Here is a 14,871-nt window from a genome sequence, read left to right on the forward strand (position 1 = left end):
TTATCGTCAGTTTTCTATCATTTCTATAGGCATAGGCACAATGACTGACGGTCTTTCGACACCAAAAAATGTTAAGACATAAAATTAATATTAAAATTAACAGGAAACAGAAACGGAAACGGAAAATAGCACAGCAAAGACTGACTTTAGCTTCTCCTAGCCTGTGTTTAGTTATCCCTACACACACGCACCCACATATGTATGTATGTATGTTATCATATATGTATGTATGCTGCATGGCCATTGCTCTTTGCTCTGAGATCGCTCTGGGAATGGCTCCCCCTTACCACACCTCGCACTTGCTGGTCGGATTCATGCGCTTGCCGGCCTTGCACTGAAAGACCTCGGCAAACTCCTTCATGTTCGACAGTGTACCAATTACCCGGAACTGTGACGGCGAGTGCGGATCCTTCTCCATTTGCAGCAGATTCGTCTCCTCGGTGGTGCTTGAGCACCAGACCTAAACGACACCGAAAAGCGAAACGATTAACAATGGCTCAGGCAGATCTAATTATCATCTATGATTTCACCTGGGCAAAAGACACGAAAAAGAGTTGCGAATGCGTCAGATTTAGGCCGGGTAACTTCAGGATGTCCGCCTCCTTTTCGCTCTTGGTGCGCTGGTAGGCGTGGTAGGCTGCCTTGAGGCCACCATTATCGGCAATGTTCTCACCTGTTGATTGGTGGGGGGGGGGAATGAAAGGCGTGGAGCGTGATATAAGCCAGCTTGGGTGTAGTTTTTCGCACTCACCCAGCGTCTGTTTGCCATTCAGATTGCGTCCGTTCATCTTGTAGCCACTGTACTGGCGGGCAATGCACTCGGACTTCTCGGTGAAGCGTTCGATGCTCTTCGGGTCCCACCAGCGATTGATGTTGCCAAACTTATCGTACTCGCGGCCCTGATCGTCGAAGGCATGGGTCAGCTCGTGGCCCATCACCACGCCCATGGCGCCGAAATTCAGGCTCTTGGGATTATTGATGTCGAAGAAGGGCGTCTGCAGGATGCCGGCTGGAAAGACAATCTGATTCTTGGTGGGCGTATAGTAGGCGTTGACCGTCTGCGGTGTCATGCCCCAGTTGGTCTTGTTCACCGGCTGATCGAGGCGCTTGAGGTTGCTCCTCAGGTTGTAGATGGCCACCTGTAGGTTGTTCTCGAAATATGCATTCGCCGTTATGTTCAAGTCCGCGTACTTTCTGTCCAGATCTGCCGGATCGAGAATGTAGTCGGGAAAGCCAATCATATCGGAGATCTGATCGGCCTTCTCGATGGCCCGCTCCCGGGTCTGCTTATCCACCCAAGTGAGATTCTGCATATTGTGCTTGAAGGCCTCCCGTATCTCGACAATCATCTGCTCGGCCGCCGGCTTCGATTCACCGTGAAACGCCTGACGCACGAAAATTGCGCCCACAGCAAAGCCAACAACATTGTTGGTGTCGGAGACGCAGTAGCGCCAGATCTCCTCGCCACCATCGGAGCCCATGAGGGCCTTGCGCACACCCTTGTAGGCATCCCTGAACGGCTTCGAGAGGCAGCTGGTCAGGGTGCGCACCGCCTGCCAGATCAGATAGTTGTTCAAGGTGCTGCAAAAACAAAAACGGATTGGGGTTTATGCCCGCCTAAATGCTTAAGTTCCCTGCTATTCCATGCTCACATCTTTCCCTCATCGGTCTGCTGCAATTTCATGATAATATCGGAGAGATTCTTGAGGAATTCGGGTGCATAGACAACGACGACTTCGTCGTCGGTGACCCGCCGATTGACCATCTGCAGGGCATTGTCGAAATGATCCGTCCAGTTAAGGAAGGGAGCCAGCTTGGCCAGCTTGCGTAGCTTCATGGGATGGTACATGGCCTCCTCGTTGCGTCGATCCTCCAGCGGTATGGTGATGTTCGCCAGCTTCTTCTCAAAGTTAATGACGCCCAGCATCTGGGCGCGGGCATCGGTCTCGTTGGCGCCCAGCAGCACGCACACCTTGGTCATGTACTCGATATACTCATTGAGCACCTTCCGATGGTTGTCCGTCTTGTTGTTGTAGTAGTCGGCAGTGGGCAGCGTCAAGCCGCCCTGATCGATTTGGATGACGTGCCGCGAGGAGTTCTTGTCATCCTCACCGATCGCCCAGCCAAACAGGCAATTGAAATTGTATCTGTACGGGGCAGCAGACACGAATGGGATTATGAATATTTGTGGGATATTTGTGGGAACTATGTAGTTGGTACCCACTTGTTGTGCAGTATCTTGAGGGTGTTGCCCATGGTCCAGTTGGACACGTTGTAGCCACTGCTGGTTACGTTCCAGCCACCGATCTGCAGCAGCAGATCGTTCATGGGCTTGGCGCCCAGCTTCTCCATATGCTCGTCGGCATCCAGGCAGGACTCATAGTACACTTTGGCCTTCTTCTCGGCCTCCGATTTGAAGCTCGCTGCGGGCTTCTCCAGCACATTGCGTATGATCAGCTGATTCATTTGCTCCAGCTTACCGAATGTGCCCCATGTGGATTTACCCTCGGGAATTGGGTTGTTCTTGATCCATTGGTTGCTACAAAGGGAAGATGGAAAATCATTGTGGTGGGTCTGGACTCTAAATGAAGTACCAAATCATCGACGCTTACCATGCATATCCGTAGAAGTCGTCGCATGGATCGACTGTTACATCGATTGACTTCAGGATCTCGCTCGACGCAAATATGCAATGCTTGTTCAGGCACGGCAACTCGCTCCCTGACGGGCAATCTGCCAATGAATTAATTATCAATACATACACAATCTCAGAGAGGGTGCGGGGTGGCACTATTACCTTTCTTGTGGGGCTGCACGTGTAGAATGTGCTTCGTTTTGTCGCTGTTGCTGTCCGCAAATAGAACGATCAGCAGCGTAAAAATTGTCATCGTCATCGCAAATGTCGTGATGAGCAGCCATTTTTCGGTCTTACTCCTTGAGCGCCAGTTCCAAGTAGCCTGCAAGATGGAATGCGTTGGAATTATTATCACCCAAACCACCCACCACGTCTGGCAAACACCCATTCCCCCCACCACCACCCACCCCTCAAACAGTCTGTCTGTGATTCTGTGTTGTGTAAACAGAATCCAGCAGCCACACGGCGCCGGTTCAAATGAGTTCAAACTTGTGTGTGGCCCCACAGAAGAAATCTCTCGTGTACTTAAGCCACTTGCGGCTAAATTTTTTACCCACACATTGCCGCACCACGTCCAGTGATACGTTGGCTGAAATGGAATTCCAACCACAACGACTGGCAAAATACGCTCACATAAATATATAGAAATTTCTTGAATATCGTTTCATTATTTCTTGGGCAAGCTTTGCCCATTTATAGGCACATTTATCATGATATTCTCTGTCTGTTCAGAAGATTTAAATGCGGAGCAAACCCATTGGCAAACCCATGTAACCCTGAGCATATGTTAGGGCAAACCTCACACAGTGGCACAGAGGATAGCGAGCGACTTTTCACTGTCAAATGGTAACCTTCAAATGAATGAGAAAAGCGCTCACTTTGGCCTCATTTGCTTTCAGTTTTTTGTACTTTTTTTTTTTAGGTCATTGTCATAAAGAAACAGATAAAGCTACCGGACTTTCTGTGTGTCTTGTCTTGTTTATGTGGGTGTGGGTTTGGGTGTTGGTGTGGTGGAGTGTGAATTAAAAGGTAGTGTGTGAGTAGAGAGAGTAACACTCACCCGCGCTGTGTGATAGCGTATTTGCATGCCAGTGTGGCCTGTGCCTTCGTTCAGTTGAATGCCGCCAATTGAACTTGAATCATCTTCTGTAAATTCTGTCTGCTTGTAGCGTGTCATCTGGAATGAGATTTGCATTATATATAGAGTAATTTATCCCACAAGTATGGAGAGCCTGGAAAGATGTGCAGATCGGCAAATGGGAGCTACCACCATATGGGGATTGGGGAGGAGTTTGCCGATTTGCTATCTTTTTCGTTTGTTTTGTTCCATCACACACAGTCTACAGCTAGAGGAAAGCAATATGTATCTATGGATACACACATCGTACATAAGCGTATAAATTCATAGACATATACTACATATATCCGCAGAGCTTATTTTTTCGCGTTCTTAAGTGCCGGTTGGGTGCTTTATTTTGCTCTCCGCCCTCGGAGATGTTCTGGCCGAGATATTCATTCGTAAGTGTTTACTGCTTAACTCTTGTGTGTGTCATTTGCAATGCAGAATGGCCCAGCCAACAGTTCTTTTTATTTATTTTTCTTTTGTTTTGTTTTAATTTGCAAGTAAAATTTCGATTAGGCTTGTTTATTAACGGAATTTACAAGGCTGCAAAACAGACTTTAAAGATTTTTTAAAATGTGGTTTATATATTTTTCGTGTTTCCTTATGTTTTTTTTGGTTTCCCTCTAAGGTTTTTTAATACATTTGAAGGGTTCTTTTCGGACAGCAACTTCTTTTACGATCACCTCTAACCGCTATCAATCCTTGCTAACCCCCGTGGCACTTGGCTTATGGTGGAAAAAGAGGGCACGGCACGACCTACCGTTCGGCAATCGGTAAGCCACATTTTCAATAAAACCAACAATGTCGGAAGCCCAAACAAACTCGAGCAGTGTGTGTGCGTGCGTGTGTGTGTTAAGTGTATTTGTTTTGGGCCGAATGTCGTTTTATTTTTGGGTGTTTTATTGTGTATCGTATCTCTTCGATGGGATAATGATAACAGAGCGCGGCGACGATAGTCTGTGTTCGTGTTCAGCCCATGACCGTTGGATGTGCACTGAACGCGCTGAAAGCCGAGCGAGCTGCCCGCACAGGAACGGAACGGAACAATTTTTGCTGACGACGCCATGCCGCCATGCCCCGGCGGATGGTTCGGCACTCGAAAGGCCCTGCCCGGGCCCCTTGCGGGGCCGCCCTTGCCGCCACTTGCCCCCCCCGCCCCGCCATGCCACGTACTCATATATCCAATAGTTTTGCATTGTATACAAATTAATTGACTCGATTGTGTCTGTATGTGGCTGGCTCCGGCTCTGGCTCTGGCTTTGCCCTGGCTGTTTGCGCGCATTAAAACCGGAGATGGGGCCAAGCGAAAGGCAAATATAACCAGGAAAGGGAATACACTCGCACATACATACTCTTAATAATTGAATATAAGAAATAAGATGGCTATGGGCCATGCCTTCAAGTTTTTCCGCTACATAATTAATTAGAAATAATTTAATTAAAATCTGTAAGTAATATTACTCTCAGCTCTCAGGAACTTGTTCTCCCCAATATTAAATAATATACCCTATAAATACAATTGAACCAAAGCTGAAAAAACTCCTTGTTTCCTTCGGGTATTTATTCAATTAATGCCCAGAAATTCCCAAACGAATTTATTCATTATAAATTATTATTTATGTGCATTTTGTTTTGATCTGCGCAATTGTTTATTTACACACATCAATTGTTTCTTTTTGGCGGTTTGGAATGCCAAAGAAATATCTCAAATGAGGCAGCCCGATATCGGCTGATAGCAAACCCCGATTTGTTGCCTCTCCCATTCACTGCCATAAATGTTGCGGACACTTTTATCGCGCTTGTCCCATTGAAACGCAATTCGCTGGGCGATCGTCCAGCAGGCGGGTAGCTATTGTCTATATATCTATCTGCGATATCTATCTCTCTATATATATATCATGCACTAAGGACTGCGAATGATGCAAACAGTGCGAGCAGCAGGTACGGTGATCCTTGGGTCAGAAGGTATTCCAGAGTAAGTGAAGTGTTGGTTGAGAGAGAGAGAGTCGCTTCCAGCTATTTAATTTATTTATTTTACTGGGAGTTCCTTTAGTTTCAGCTATTTTATCTATGACAGCTAACGGGGCTGAGTATTAGCTGCTCCAGTAATTAATTATGGCTTTCAATTTAAGCATTTAATTGATTATATTTTGCCCACTACAGATATACTCTGATGCGGCAGATTGGGCGGGATATCCAATCATGTGATCCTGATGGCATAGCCAATGACCACTGTACATTATGTACACGGTATTAGCTTACAATATGCGGGCAGGGCATTGAATTTATTACCATCAACGCCAAACGCCAACGCCAGCAGCAGAGCCCAACAGAGCCCAAAAGGGCAGCGGGATGGACGGGGGGCGACCCAATAGGCCAGCGGGTTGGTCGGCGGGGCGACCCAATAGGCCAGCGGGTTGGTCGGCGGGGAACCCAACAGGCTAGCGGGGTGGACAGGAGTGGCCTGGAGGACGCTGCTCTCCATGGTGAAGTGAAAACTGTTGCGCAGTTTATTACTCGTATTTTTTTGTTGTGCACAATTTTCTTTTATTTTCTCTTTTTGTATTTACACTCCACCTACGCTGGTGCATGGGATTATGGTGGCTATGAAGGGGGCTATGGATGCCAGCCGTGGTGGCTTTGGCCTTAGCGCTTCCAACGAAATGTAAACACACAAAATACATTTATATATATTTACATATAGACACACACAAACACACACACACATTCATGCAGTGACAGACATTTAGCGGATTTTGGAATGTAAACAGACATTAAATGGCATATGTATGCCCGCCCGTAGTACACTTGGCCTACAGTCAAAAGGCGGCACTCCATAAGCCAAAAATCAAATTTCCCACGGAAGAACATTCAATGGCAAAACATAATCAATATAGAGACAGTTGTTGGTGAGAATTCGGGGAGTGTGTGTGTGTGTGTGTGGCAGAATCAAAGTGAATTAATTCTAATTGGGTTCAAATCATTTTCGATCTCACTACAGAAATATTTAATCGTTTCCATATCGATAACAGATAGCACACAGATAGAATTTCAATCAATACAAATGTACAAAGTTAGGTCCTCACTCAGTCAGTACTCTCCGGGTTGTCCATCCATTCTTGGAAGATGGATATGAGCTCTGGCTGTCGAACCTTTAACCATCGGCCGCATATTTCCGAGAAGTAAGAAAGCATCTTTGATTGCGCTTCGACATGGGATTTATGGTTGCTATATATAGAACTCAAATATGCCAAGGGTTGCTGGGGGGGGAGACTGGCCCCAAGAGGGTTTCCATTGTGTTGCATGCAGCTGATTCATTAAGCAAGAATGAGCTCTACTCGACTCTCTGTGGGTTGCCAGGCAACTTGTAAATGTGAAACCAAAGCACCCTTTATCACAATCATTTCTTTCTCTCCCCCTCCCCCTCCCCATCCCCACCCCCTTTCTATCACGCTCTCCTTCTCCTTCCAATTGAGTCTCTGGCTCGCTCTGACTTGGCTCTGCTTGGCTTGGCACAGCATATGTTAAGAATTAGTCTTTGGCTTGCGGGTCTTAACTCAATTTATGCTGCAGTCCTTGCAATTTATGTATACCATATACCAGGCACCATAACCATAACAACCGTTTCACTGGCTCCTACCCAAGAGGGTTGGATGTGGCTAAGGGTGCAATCGCTGGTGGCGCCTCAAAAGCGGAGGCGTGGCTGTATCACATTTATTCAACAGCAAAAGGCAATTACAGCTTGGAATTGGAGTGCGTGGATGGATTCATTGAAATGGTGAGACATGGAGAGGCAGAGAGGGACACACAAATGTTGGCCTGCAGCATTGTTGATATCACACAGATACACACACACGCACACACAGAGCACTGTAACACACACATACATTAAAGGGGAAACAAACGTATATGAAGAGGCGCGCTCTTGGCCTACCTTAGCGCTCATTTTCCTTTGTGCGCCTAAAAGAATGCAAGGAAATTTTATCCTGCTTCTTGAACTCGCTTTTCCTTTTCGCTCCTGCTACTCCTGCTTCTGCTCGTGCTGTGCTGCCTTTTTGCTTCTGCTGCTGTCTCCGCTTCCCTCTTATTTATCGGCTTTTATTTTCTCGGAATTTGTCACACATTGAACGGTGCACAAAAATAGTTCACTCGAAACTGGCTCGATTTGTGGCGATTTTCTGCTGCATTTTGTTGATTACAGCCAGCACTCGGTTTGGGACGAGCAGGAATCGACAAACCAAACCAACCAGCAAGCAAACAAACACCCGCAAACACGAAACCAGTCCGCTCCCAACGCTGCGATGGGATAGAGTATCAACCAAACAGAGCTAAAGCCCGACAAGAAGAACCACAAAAAGCCAGTCCAGGTGGCGCTTACGCTCGCAATTTGCACCCGAACTCAAAAACACCGCCCTGCACCCCGACCGACACTCGTCCAATGTCAGACAGTGACCCGAGAGGGGAGAGAGCCTTTCGAAAAATACATCAAAATGGAAAAACAATAACACAAACGTAGTAAAGGCCCAAATCACACACAAACAGAGAGTGACACAGAGCACAAAAATAGAGAGAGAGCGAGAGAGAGAGAGAGAGTTAAACAAACCCTTAGCTGAAGTCTTTTATTTATGCCTGGGGGTTGTGCTGCCAGAGTTGCCCCACTTGCAGTTCGGGCTAAATGCGCAGAAGCTGTACGTCTGGTGGCAGCACTGTTGCCGGCCAGCGTTGCCAGTGAAGACTGAAAATACTTAATTTACGATTTTTAAATTCACTTTCAAGTAAGCAGTTTAAAAATTAATTATTATATTATTTATTTATATACTTTGTACATGTACTTTCCAGTACATTAAAGAAGTGTATAAACCTGCACTATATTCATATTTTTTTTTTTACTAAAATTTAATAGGACTTGCCATCATTGGGAATATTGTGAGTTTATTATTATGGGTAAGAAATTTTAGAAGCTTAGTGAGCTTAGTTGGCAAGCCATCGTAAGGGTATTTCATAATGAATGAAACCTTATCGTATTAATCTTAGTTATGCAGCTGCAGTAATTTCACTGGTGCATTTTACTCGCTAACGGCTAGTGTACAGCTTCCACTATGGATACCATCAAAGTAACAACAAAAGTCCAACTTTAAGCAGGCGTAAAAATAGAATTAAATGAGCTAATATAGGATCATGTAGTATTACATATATAGTATTATATTACAGCTATAATCGAGGCACAACTTACTGTGGTACCTTCCAAAAAAAGTGCTGCTAAAAGCCTACAAAATGAACCAAGCCCTGGAAAAAAGTTACGTCAATGGAATATAATGAATAAATACAAAGTTTCTCAGTCGCATATTGTCTGATCGTTTCGTATGGCACTATATGGATGGACATATAGCCCGACCTACATACTCGCATACCCTGACACCACAATAGCCCCAAAGTTTACGTCACAAGCCGCACCGAGAAAGCAAATAATTTGCACTTGCCCCACAATTGTGCTGCGACTTTTCCCTTTCTTTTTGCCGGCCTAGGCCTCGTACTAACAACGCGAGTGCATTGTTTGTCTTTTGACTACCGTTTAGCCACTGCTGCTCTTCCCTTGGAATGTGTGAATTACATACATACTATATTTACAAACAACTATACAACTACTATATATAAAAAATGTGAGACCAAAGAAATACAGTCGAGTTGAATGCGATTCGGGGGGGATCTTCAAAGTCGTAGCAAGCAATAGTATCGGTTGAGACATTTACTATTTGTCGTATGACTATCAACATTTTGACAACCCTTTGGCCCTGGCCCCAGGCCTGTGTCGTGCACATCATTCCATTAATGAGCCAACAAATTAACGTGTTCTATACCGGAAAAAAACTCACCCACACACACACACACACACACACACAGAGACACACAGACCAGCCTGCGATTCTCACGTCGCCACAAAAAGGTTCGACCGCATCAACATTACTTACATTGCATCAATTTGCGTGTTCTGTATTTGAAAATAAATTATATGGCTGGGAGGAGTTGCTTTGTCGCGTTACAACTGTCAGATGACCTGTTGGATCAGCAGCAGCACAAGAAAAAGATTGGATGCCAGCTAAATGTGAATGGAAAATGATTTCCAAAATGAATGAATCTTGGATTTGGGCTGAAAGTAAACTAAATCCGATATATGCATAAAAAATATAGAAAAATTATGTATATGTCCCCCCCAATTAATAATATAATATAGCTACTTTCTATATACCGGCCAACAATTTCTAACATATTGACGAAAAAACCCCGAAAACTAGCAAAACAAATTTATTAAATAATAAAATTAAAATGAAATTAAATTAAATTTTATAGTGCTTGGGAAGCTCTGAACTTAGTTCTGGGCTTTGGAAAATTAAAAGAAAATTTCTAGAATAATTCAATTAAATTTGTGATGAGTAAAACGCTGTCTACTTCCCATATGTTAGCTGGATCTTCTTGATTTAGGGTGCAAAAATAAAGGGAGATGTATTAAGAACTCGTTGACTTCCCATTGGGTTCACCAGCAGTCTCCCCCTCCCGTACTACCCACAAAAAAAGGGTAATTGAATAAACAATTAAAATCAACAGCAACAACAACAGCAACAACAAATGATGACTCGCTGTTAAAGCAACAAGATACCATGCTAACAGTGATCAAGTGATTCTTGTTGTTGTTGCTGCTGTTGCTGCTGCTGTCTGAGAGCCAGGCCCAGGGGAAAACGAGTTTAAAACCACTGACAACGCTCTGGATGCGATTTAGTTGGAGCCAAGCGTGCAAGCGGTAAACATGTCTGAAACGCGTCTGAATCGGTACTTAAGCGGTAGCATTGTGATCTATCTGGCGCTGGCCGGGCTCGTAGCGGGTGAGTGGGTGTGGGGTCGATCACCTAATGACAGTACACCAGGGAAGAGCACAATGCACGAACGAGTTCAGGCGAAAACAATGGAAAAGTGGAGCCAAATAAGCCTGTTACAAAACACAACAAGCGAACACAAAAACGCAAAAGATAAACTTCTAAAACGCTGAGAAGCCTAACACAAAACGAATAAAAACCTGTAAAAAACATGGAGAAAAAAGCTAATTAAAAAAACAAATATGAAACTTTTGTGAAGTATACAGAAAATGCTAAAAAACAAACGCACATAACGCGGAAAAATGCAAATTAAAAAATTACGAAAATCAAACTTAAACCACAAAACAAATCTTTAAAAAAAAACTTCCCAAACATTTTTCTTCTGTTTGGCATATAAAATACATAATTCTAATAAAGTGTTCTTTTTTTTTGTAATTGTCTTGATTTTTGTTGCAGTGAATGGCCAATCCGGCACATGGAACAATGGGAATGGCGGTGTTGGCGCCTGGTCGAATGCCCAAACGGGTGCGGCAGGCATGCATCCGCCGGGCAGCTTGAGCAGCCAGGATCCACAGTATAGCTACGGCTATGCGGGCGTCGATTCTCGTGGCACATATGGCGGTGCGGGTGGCAACGGTGGCTACTATGTGAGCGGCACGGACGAGCACGGCCGGCCCTTCTCCTACAACGGTCAGGGCAACCAGCAGCCACTGCCCGGACAGCCGGGCTACAATATGGATTCCAGATATCCCGGCAGCTATGGCTATAGGGGCGGAGCAGCATCGATAACCGGCACACTGGGCATGGCCCTGACCCTGGCCCTTGGCGCGGCATGGCTACAGGCCAGGAGATCTTGAGCGGGGGAACTTTTTGTTGGTTTTATTTTTATATAATTTTTTTTTTTTTGCTTAATTTCTAAGTTTAATTTATGTAAATTGTCCAAACGTGTGAATTGTTCATTAAAAAGAGAAAAGTGGAGATCAAGAGACAATGGTGGTTTTTTGTTTACTTCTGCTGCAGTTTTTGTTGTTGTAGCTAATTGAGCATCAGACTCCCACAATTAGTTGGCACCACAGCACGGGGCATGCCAGCAGCAGCAGAGAGAGGCGCCTCAAAGAAAATTGTCTAAGTGGAACTGCATTTACGTAAATAGGTAGCAGCTGTTACGAAGCAGTTTTACCCACTTATTCTGAGTTTAACTGCGGAATTAATTAATTATTAATCGTTCAAGTTTAGGGTTGAATCGGCATATGGTTTGAGAGTATGGAAATATGGAAGCCCAGCTTAAGAAATTTTATATACAATATATGCATACTAATATCTGAATATTGTGCCATCAATTTTGAGGAAAGAACTGCTTAAAATATGTAAAATATGAGTATGTGTGTAGGTGTACCCATGCCAGAAAAGAGGGAACATTCAGTCAGCATTCAAAGGCTTCATGGGTACAATTACCCTCAACAATCGCATTGCCATTCTGCAACTGTGGAGCAAAATTAGTTCGTTACTTATATGTCATGAAATATGTAAATTAAGAGTAAATTTGTTCAATTATTTACCCATAATCACGCCCATAGACATTCTAATTATGGCAACTTCTACAAATTGATACAACCTTGTGGTGGGTTCCCCAATTTTCATGCCTTGCCACAATCTCCAAAGTACGCGATTCTTCCCCAAAAATGGGGAGTCTTTTCCCTTTTTGGATTTTTTGGGCAAATTAAGAGCCATACGTGTTTATTTTTATACTCACAGGCAAAGGCTAATTATAGTTTCTGCGTAGTTTAAGTGACTAACGAGCCCCGTACCCGTACCCGATTCTGTTTCTGATTCTGATTCCGATCCCACACGCTCATCGTCCACACTTGGCACGCCCACATAATTGATATGTTTAGACGAGAAACGCCCATGTAATTAGCTGCCTAATCGTGCCACCCTCTCGACCAAAATGTAAGCAAGAAACAAAAACGAAAATTAAATTTGAAACAAAGGCAAAAACAAAAACAAAAACAAAAACATACTCATACACACCTATGTGAGTACATATGAACCCACCTATATACATATATGCATGCATATGGAATCAAACGAGAAGACACCTGTTGATAAAGCTTTTGGGACAACAGAGTAACTGAGTCACAAGCGGGTCCCCCAATAGTGAGCTCATCGACACCCAAAAGATGATACATTCGCGCGAGTTTATTCATGTTTACATACACTCAGAAAAACAAGTACGGAATTTCACACACTTCGAATGGATTCCCATAGATATTTAAGTTCATACTAGATACAAAAAGGCAAGTCTTTCCTTCAGATTACACCAGATACATGAATTTGTAGCCACATACAAATTGGCACATCCAATATTCAGTATGACTCGCTCTGACTTTCTTCCAGATGTTGCGGGTAGGGTGGAGAGAACTGAGCTCTGAGCCAGCAATTTGTCCGGCAATTAAATTAATTGTTCTGACGCTTGTCAATGTCAATGTTGTTTGTTTCACTTTTGATTTCAGTTGTCTGTTGTCAGTCCTACGTGCATTCGATGTTTATCAAGCTTAAAGACTCACAACTTTGTTGTCAGCGCGATGTGTGAAGAAAGCGCCAGCTAATGTTAATCTCATCGAAGAGTATAATACGCTACGATTGGTTATTATAAATACATTTAACAATTTTCATTCCAATGATCACACAGCAAAGTAGTAAGTACATCAAAGTATTCCTTAATAGAATAGAGTCCCTATTCAGCTACGCTCACAAGTTTTGCAGTAGATTTTTATGCGTAGACAACAGGCACGAAAGGCGTTGGCTTTATAAAAAATGTAATTAAATTAATTGAAATAAAACAAGTACCATACACATTTTTTGTTGGTGCTTGACTTTACTCCCAAAATTGTTCATCATTCCGGGAATGTGCGTAAAGCAAACAATATCCATGGGACCATGTAATATGATTCAATTGTACGCGAAAACCCAAACGTAATCTTTTAACAACCTTTTTGGAGCCGCAATTCGTAGATAGCATATCTATCCAAACTACAGAACATATGTACATATTTGTATCCAATATCCGCTTCAAGTCCAACCCTGATCTTCGATGACAAGTCTGAGAAAGCAGCTCGAGTTCCTTAATGGAAGAGTATGCAACCAAAAACATTAGTCACAACTGGCACTATGGCTTCCATACCCCGAAGTTCATCAATACATGGATGGGTATGTTCGAAATTAAATCGTGGGAATCAAGGCAATTGGAATCAACATGCGACATGTGACCTCTGTCTCCATGCAGCCAGGCATTAAACATGTGTGGCCTATGCATGTGATTCGAACTTCAATGAATAATTTACGCAGAACTATATATTTTTTGAAAAATAGTTTGAAACGAATGCCCCGTCTAATAAAATTAACTAATATTTTTTGGACATCTTTCTACCTATCTTTCAATGATCGTCGAAATAATTAAATACACTCAAAATATGGTAAATAATTGTTTCCTTTGCGTTTGAAATTATGATTGTAAAACTTATTGCAGTCGAAGTATTCTCCCAAAGATTCCTTGAGTCATCTATCCATTGGGTTGACCGTGTAAAATTTGGTTTTGGGTATGACTTATCAAAGAGTGAAGAGATTTCGGGTAATTTGCCAAAAAATAAATTTATTTCTCTAGTAATAAACAATAGTTATATTGGTTTTGATTTATTGATCTTGTTGTTGTTGTTCCACTTATTCTGCATTACTTTTGTTCATCTAGCTCTTTTTTAAAATTAATCTTGTTACTGTTAATCTTGTTGCTGTTTTTGTTTTGTTTTTTTTTTTGGTTTTTTTGGTGTTTGATCTTCAGTGTTATTACATAATGGAAATGTAGATGGAAATGATGAAAATTATGGAAATGTGTGTGATTTACTTAAGGGCAACACATACGAGTACTTACATACTGACATAAAACTATTAACTAAATACATATTTGTATGGAAAAATCATTCGTTAAATTGTAATGTTAAACCATTGATCTAAATAAAGACATTCAATACGATTTCTGACATTTCTACGAGCTACAATAAATGGGTAACATTTTCCTTAAACAAACTTAAGTGAGAAAAAAAAAAGTCGGATTTTTACCTTTTTTGTTTATGTTTTTCTTTTGTATTCTTTTTTTGTTTTGTATTTAGAGGCATTTCTGTGTGAGTGTAACATTGTTTTGTGCGTGTTTTTTTTTTTCTGTGGTTGACTGTACTTGGCCTTGAAGA

At 42.9% G+C, this 14,871-nt stretch overlaps 2 protein-coding genes across 2 annotated transcripts; one reads left to right on the forward strand and one right to left on the reverse strand.

The window, feature by feature from the left end:
- Positions 1-224: 224 nt before the first annotated feature.
- On the reverse strand, positions 225-7,746 carry LOC111078845 (neprilysin-3). Its single transcript, XM_022373738.2, has 9 exons — positions 7,693-7,746; positions 3,696-3,812; positions 2,798-2,957; positions 2,613-2,733; positions 2,225-2,539; positions 1,653-2,147; positions 752-1,581; positions 531-673; positions 225-460 (listed from the first exon to the last, which is right to left on the reverse strand). The coding sequence occupies exons 1-9, from the start codon at positions 7,702-7,704 to the stop codon at positions 284-286; spliced, it is 2,370 nt and encodes a 789-aa protein (XP_022229430.2). The 5' UTR covers positions 7,705-7,746; the 3' UTR covers positions 225-283.
- Positions 7,747-10,530: 2,784 nt separating this feature from the next.
- On the forward strand, positions 10,531-11,613 carry LOC111078844 (PE-PGRS family protein PE_PGRS26). Its single transcript, XM_022373736.2, has 2 exons — positions 10,531-10,636; positions 11,084-11,613. Exons 1-2 carry the CDS (start codon positions 10,561-10,563, stop codon positions 11,482-11,484), a joined length of 477 nt encoding a protein of 158 aa, XP_022229428.1. The 5' UTR covers positions 10,531-10,560; the 3' UTR covers positions 11,485-11,613.
- The last annotated feature ends 3,258 nt before the right edge of the window (positions 11,614-14,871 follow it).

The sequence above is a fragment of the Drosophila obscura genome, unplaced genomic scaffold, assembly GCF_018151105.1.
Source record: "Drosophila obscura isolate BZ-5 IFL unplaced genomic scaffold, ASM1815110v1 contig_29, whole genome shotgun sequence".
In the NCBI taxonomy this organism is placed as follows: domain Eukaryota; kingdom Metazoa; phylum Arthropoda; class Insecta; order Diptera; family Drosophilidae; genus Drosophila; species Drosophila obscura.

Coding starts and splice junctions, on each gene's coding strand:
- LOC111078845 (XM_022373738.2), bottom strand. Junction 2,734..2,797: donor CGTGCAGCCCCACAAGAAAG/GTAATAGTGCCA, acceptor ATTCATTGGCAG/ATTGCCCGTCAGGGAGCGAG. Junction 1,582..1,652: donor CAGACCGATGAGGGAAAGAT/GTGAGCATGGAA, acceptor TTGTTTTTGCAG/CACCTTGAACAACTATCTGA.
- LOC111078844 (XM_022373736.2), top strand. CDS start 10,561: ATGTCTGAAACGCGTCTGAATCGGTACTTAAGCGGTAGCATTGTGATC. Junction 10,637..11,083: donor GCTGGCCGGGCTCGTAGCGG/GTGAGTGGGTGT, acceptor TTTTTGTTGCAG/TGAATGGCCAATCCGGCACA.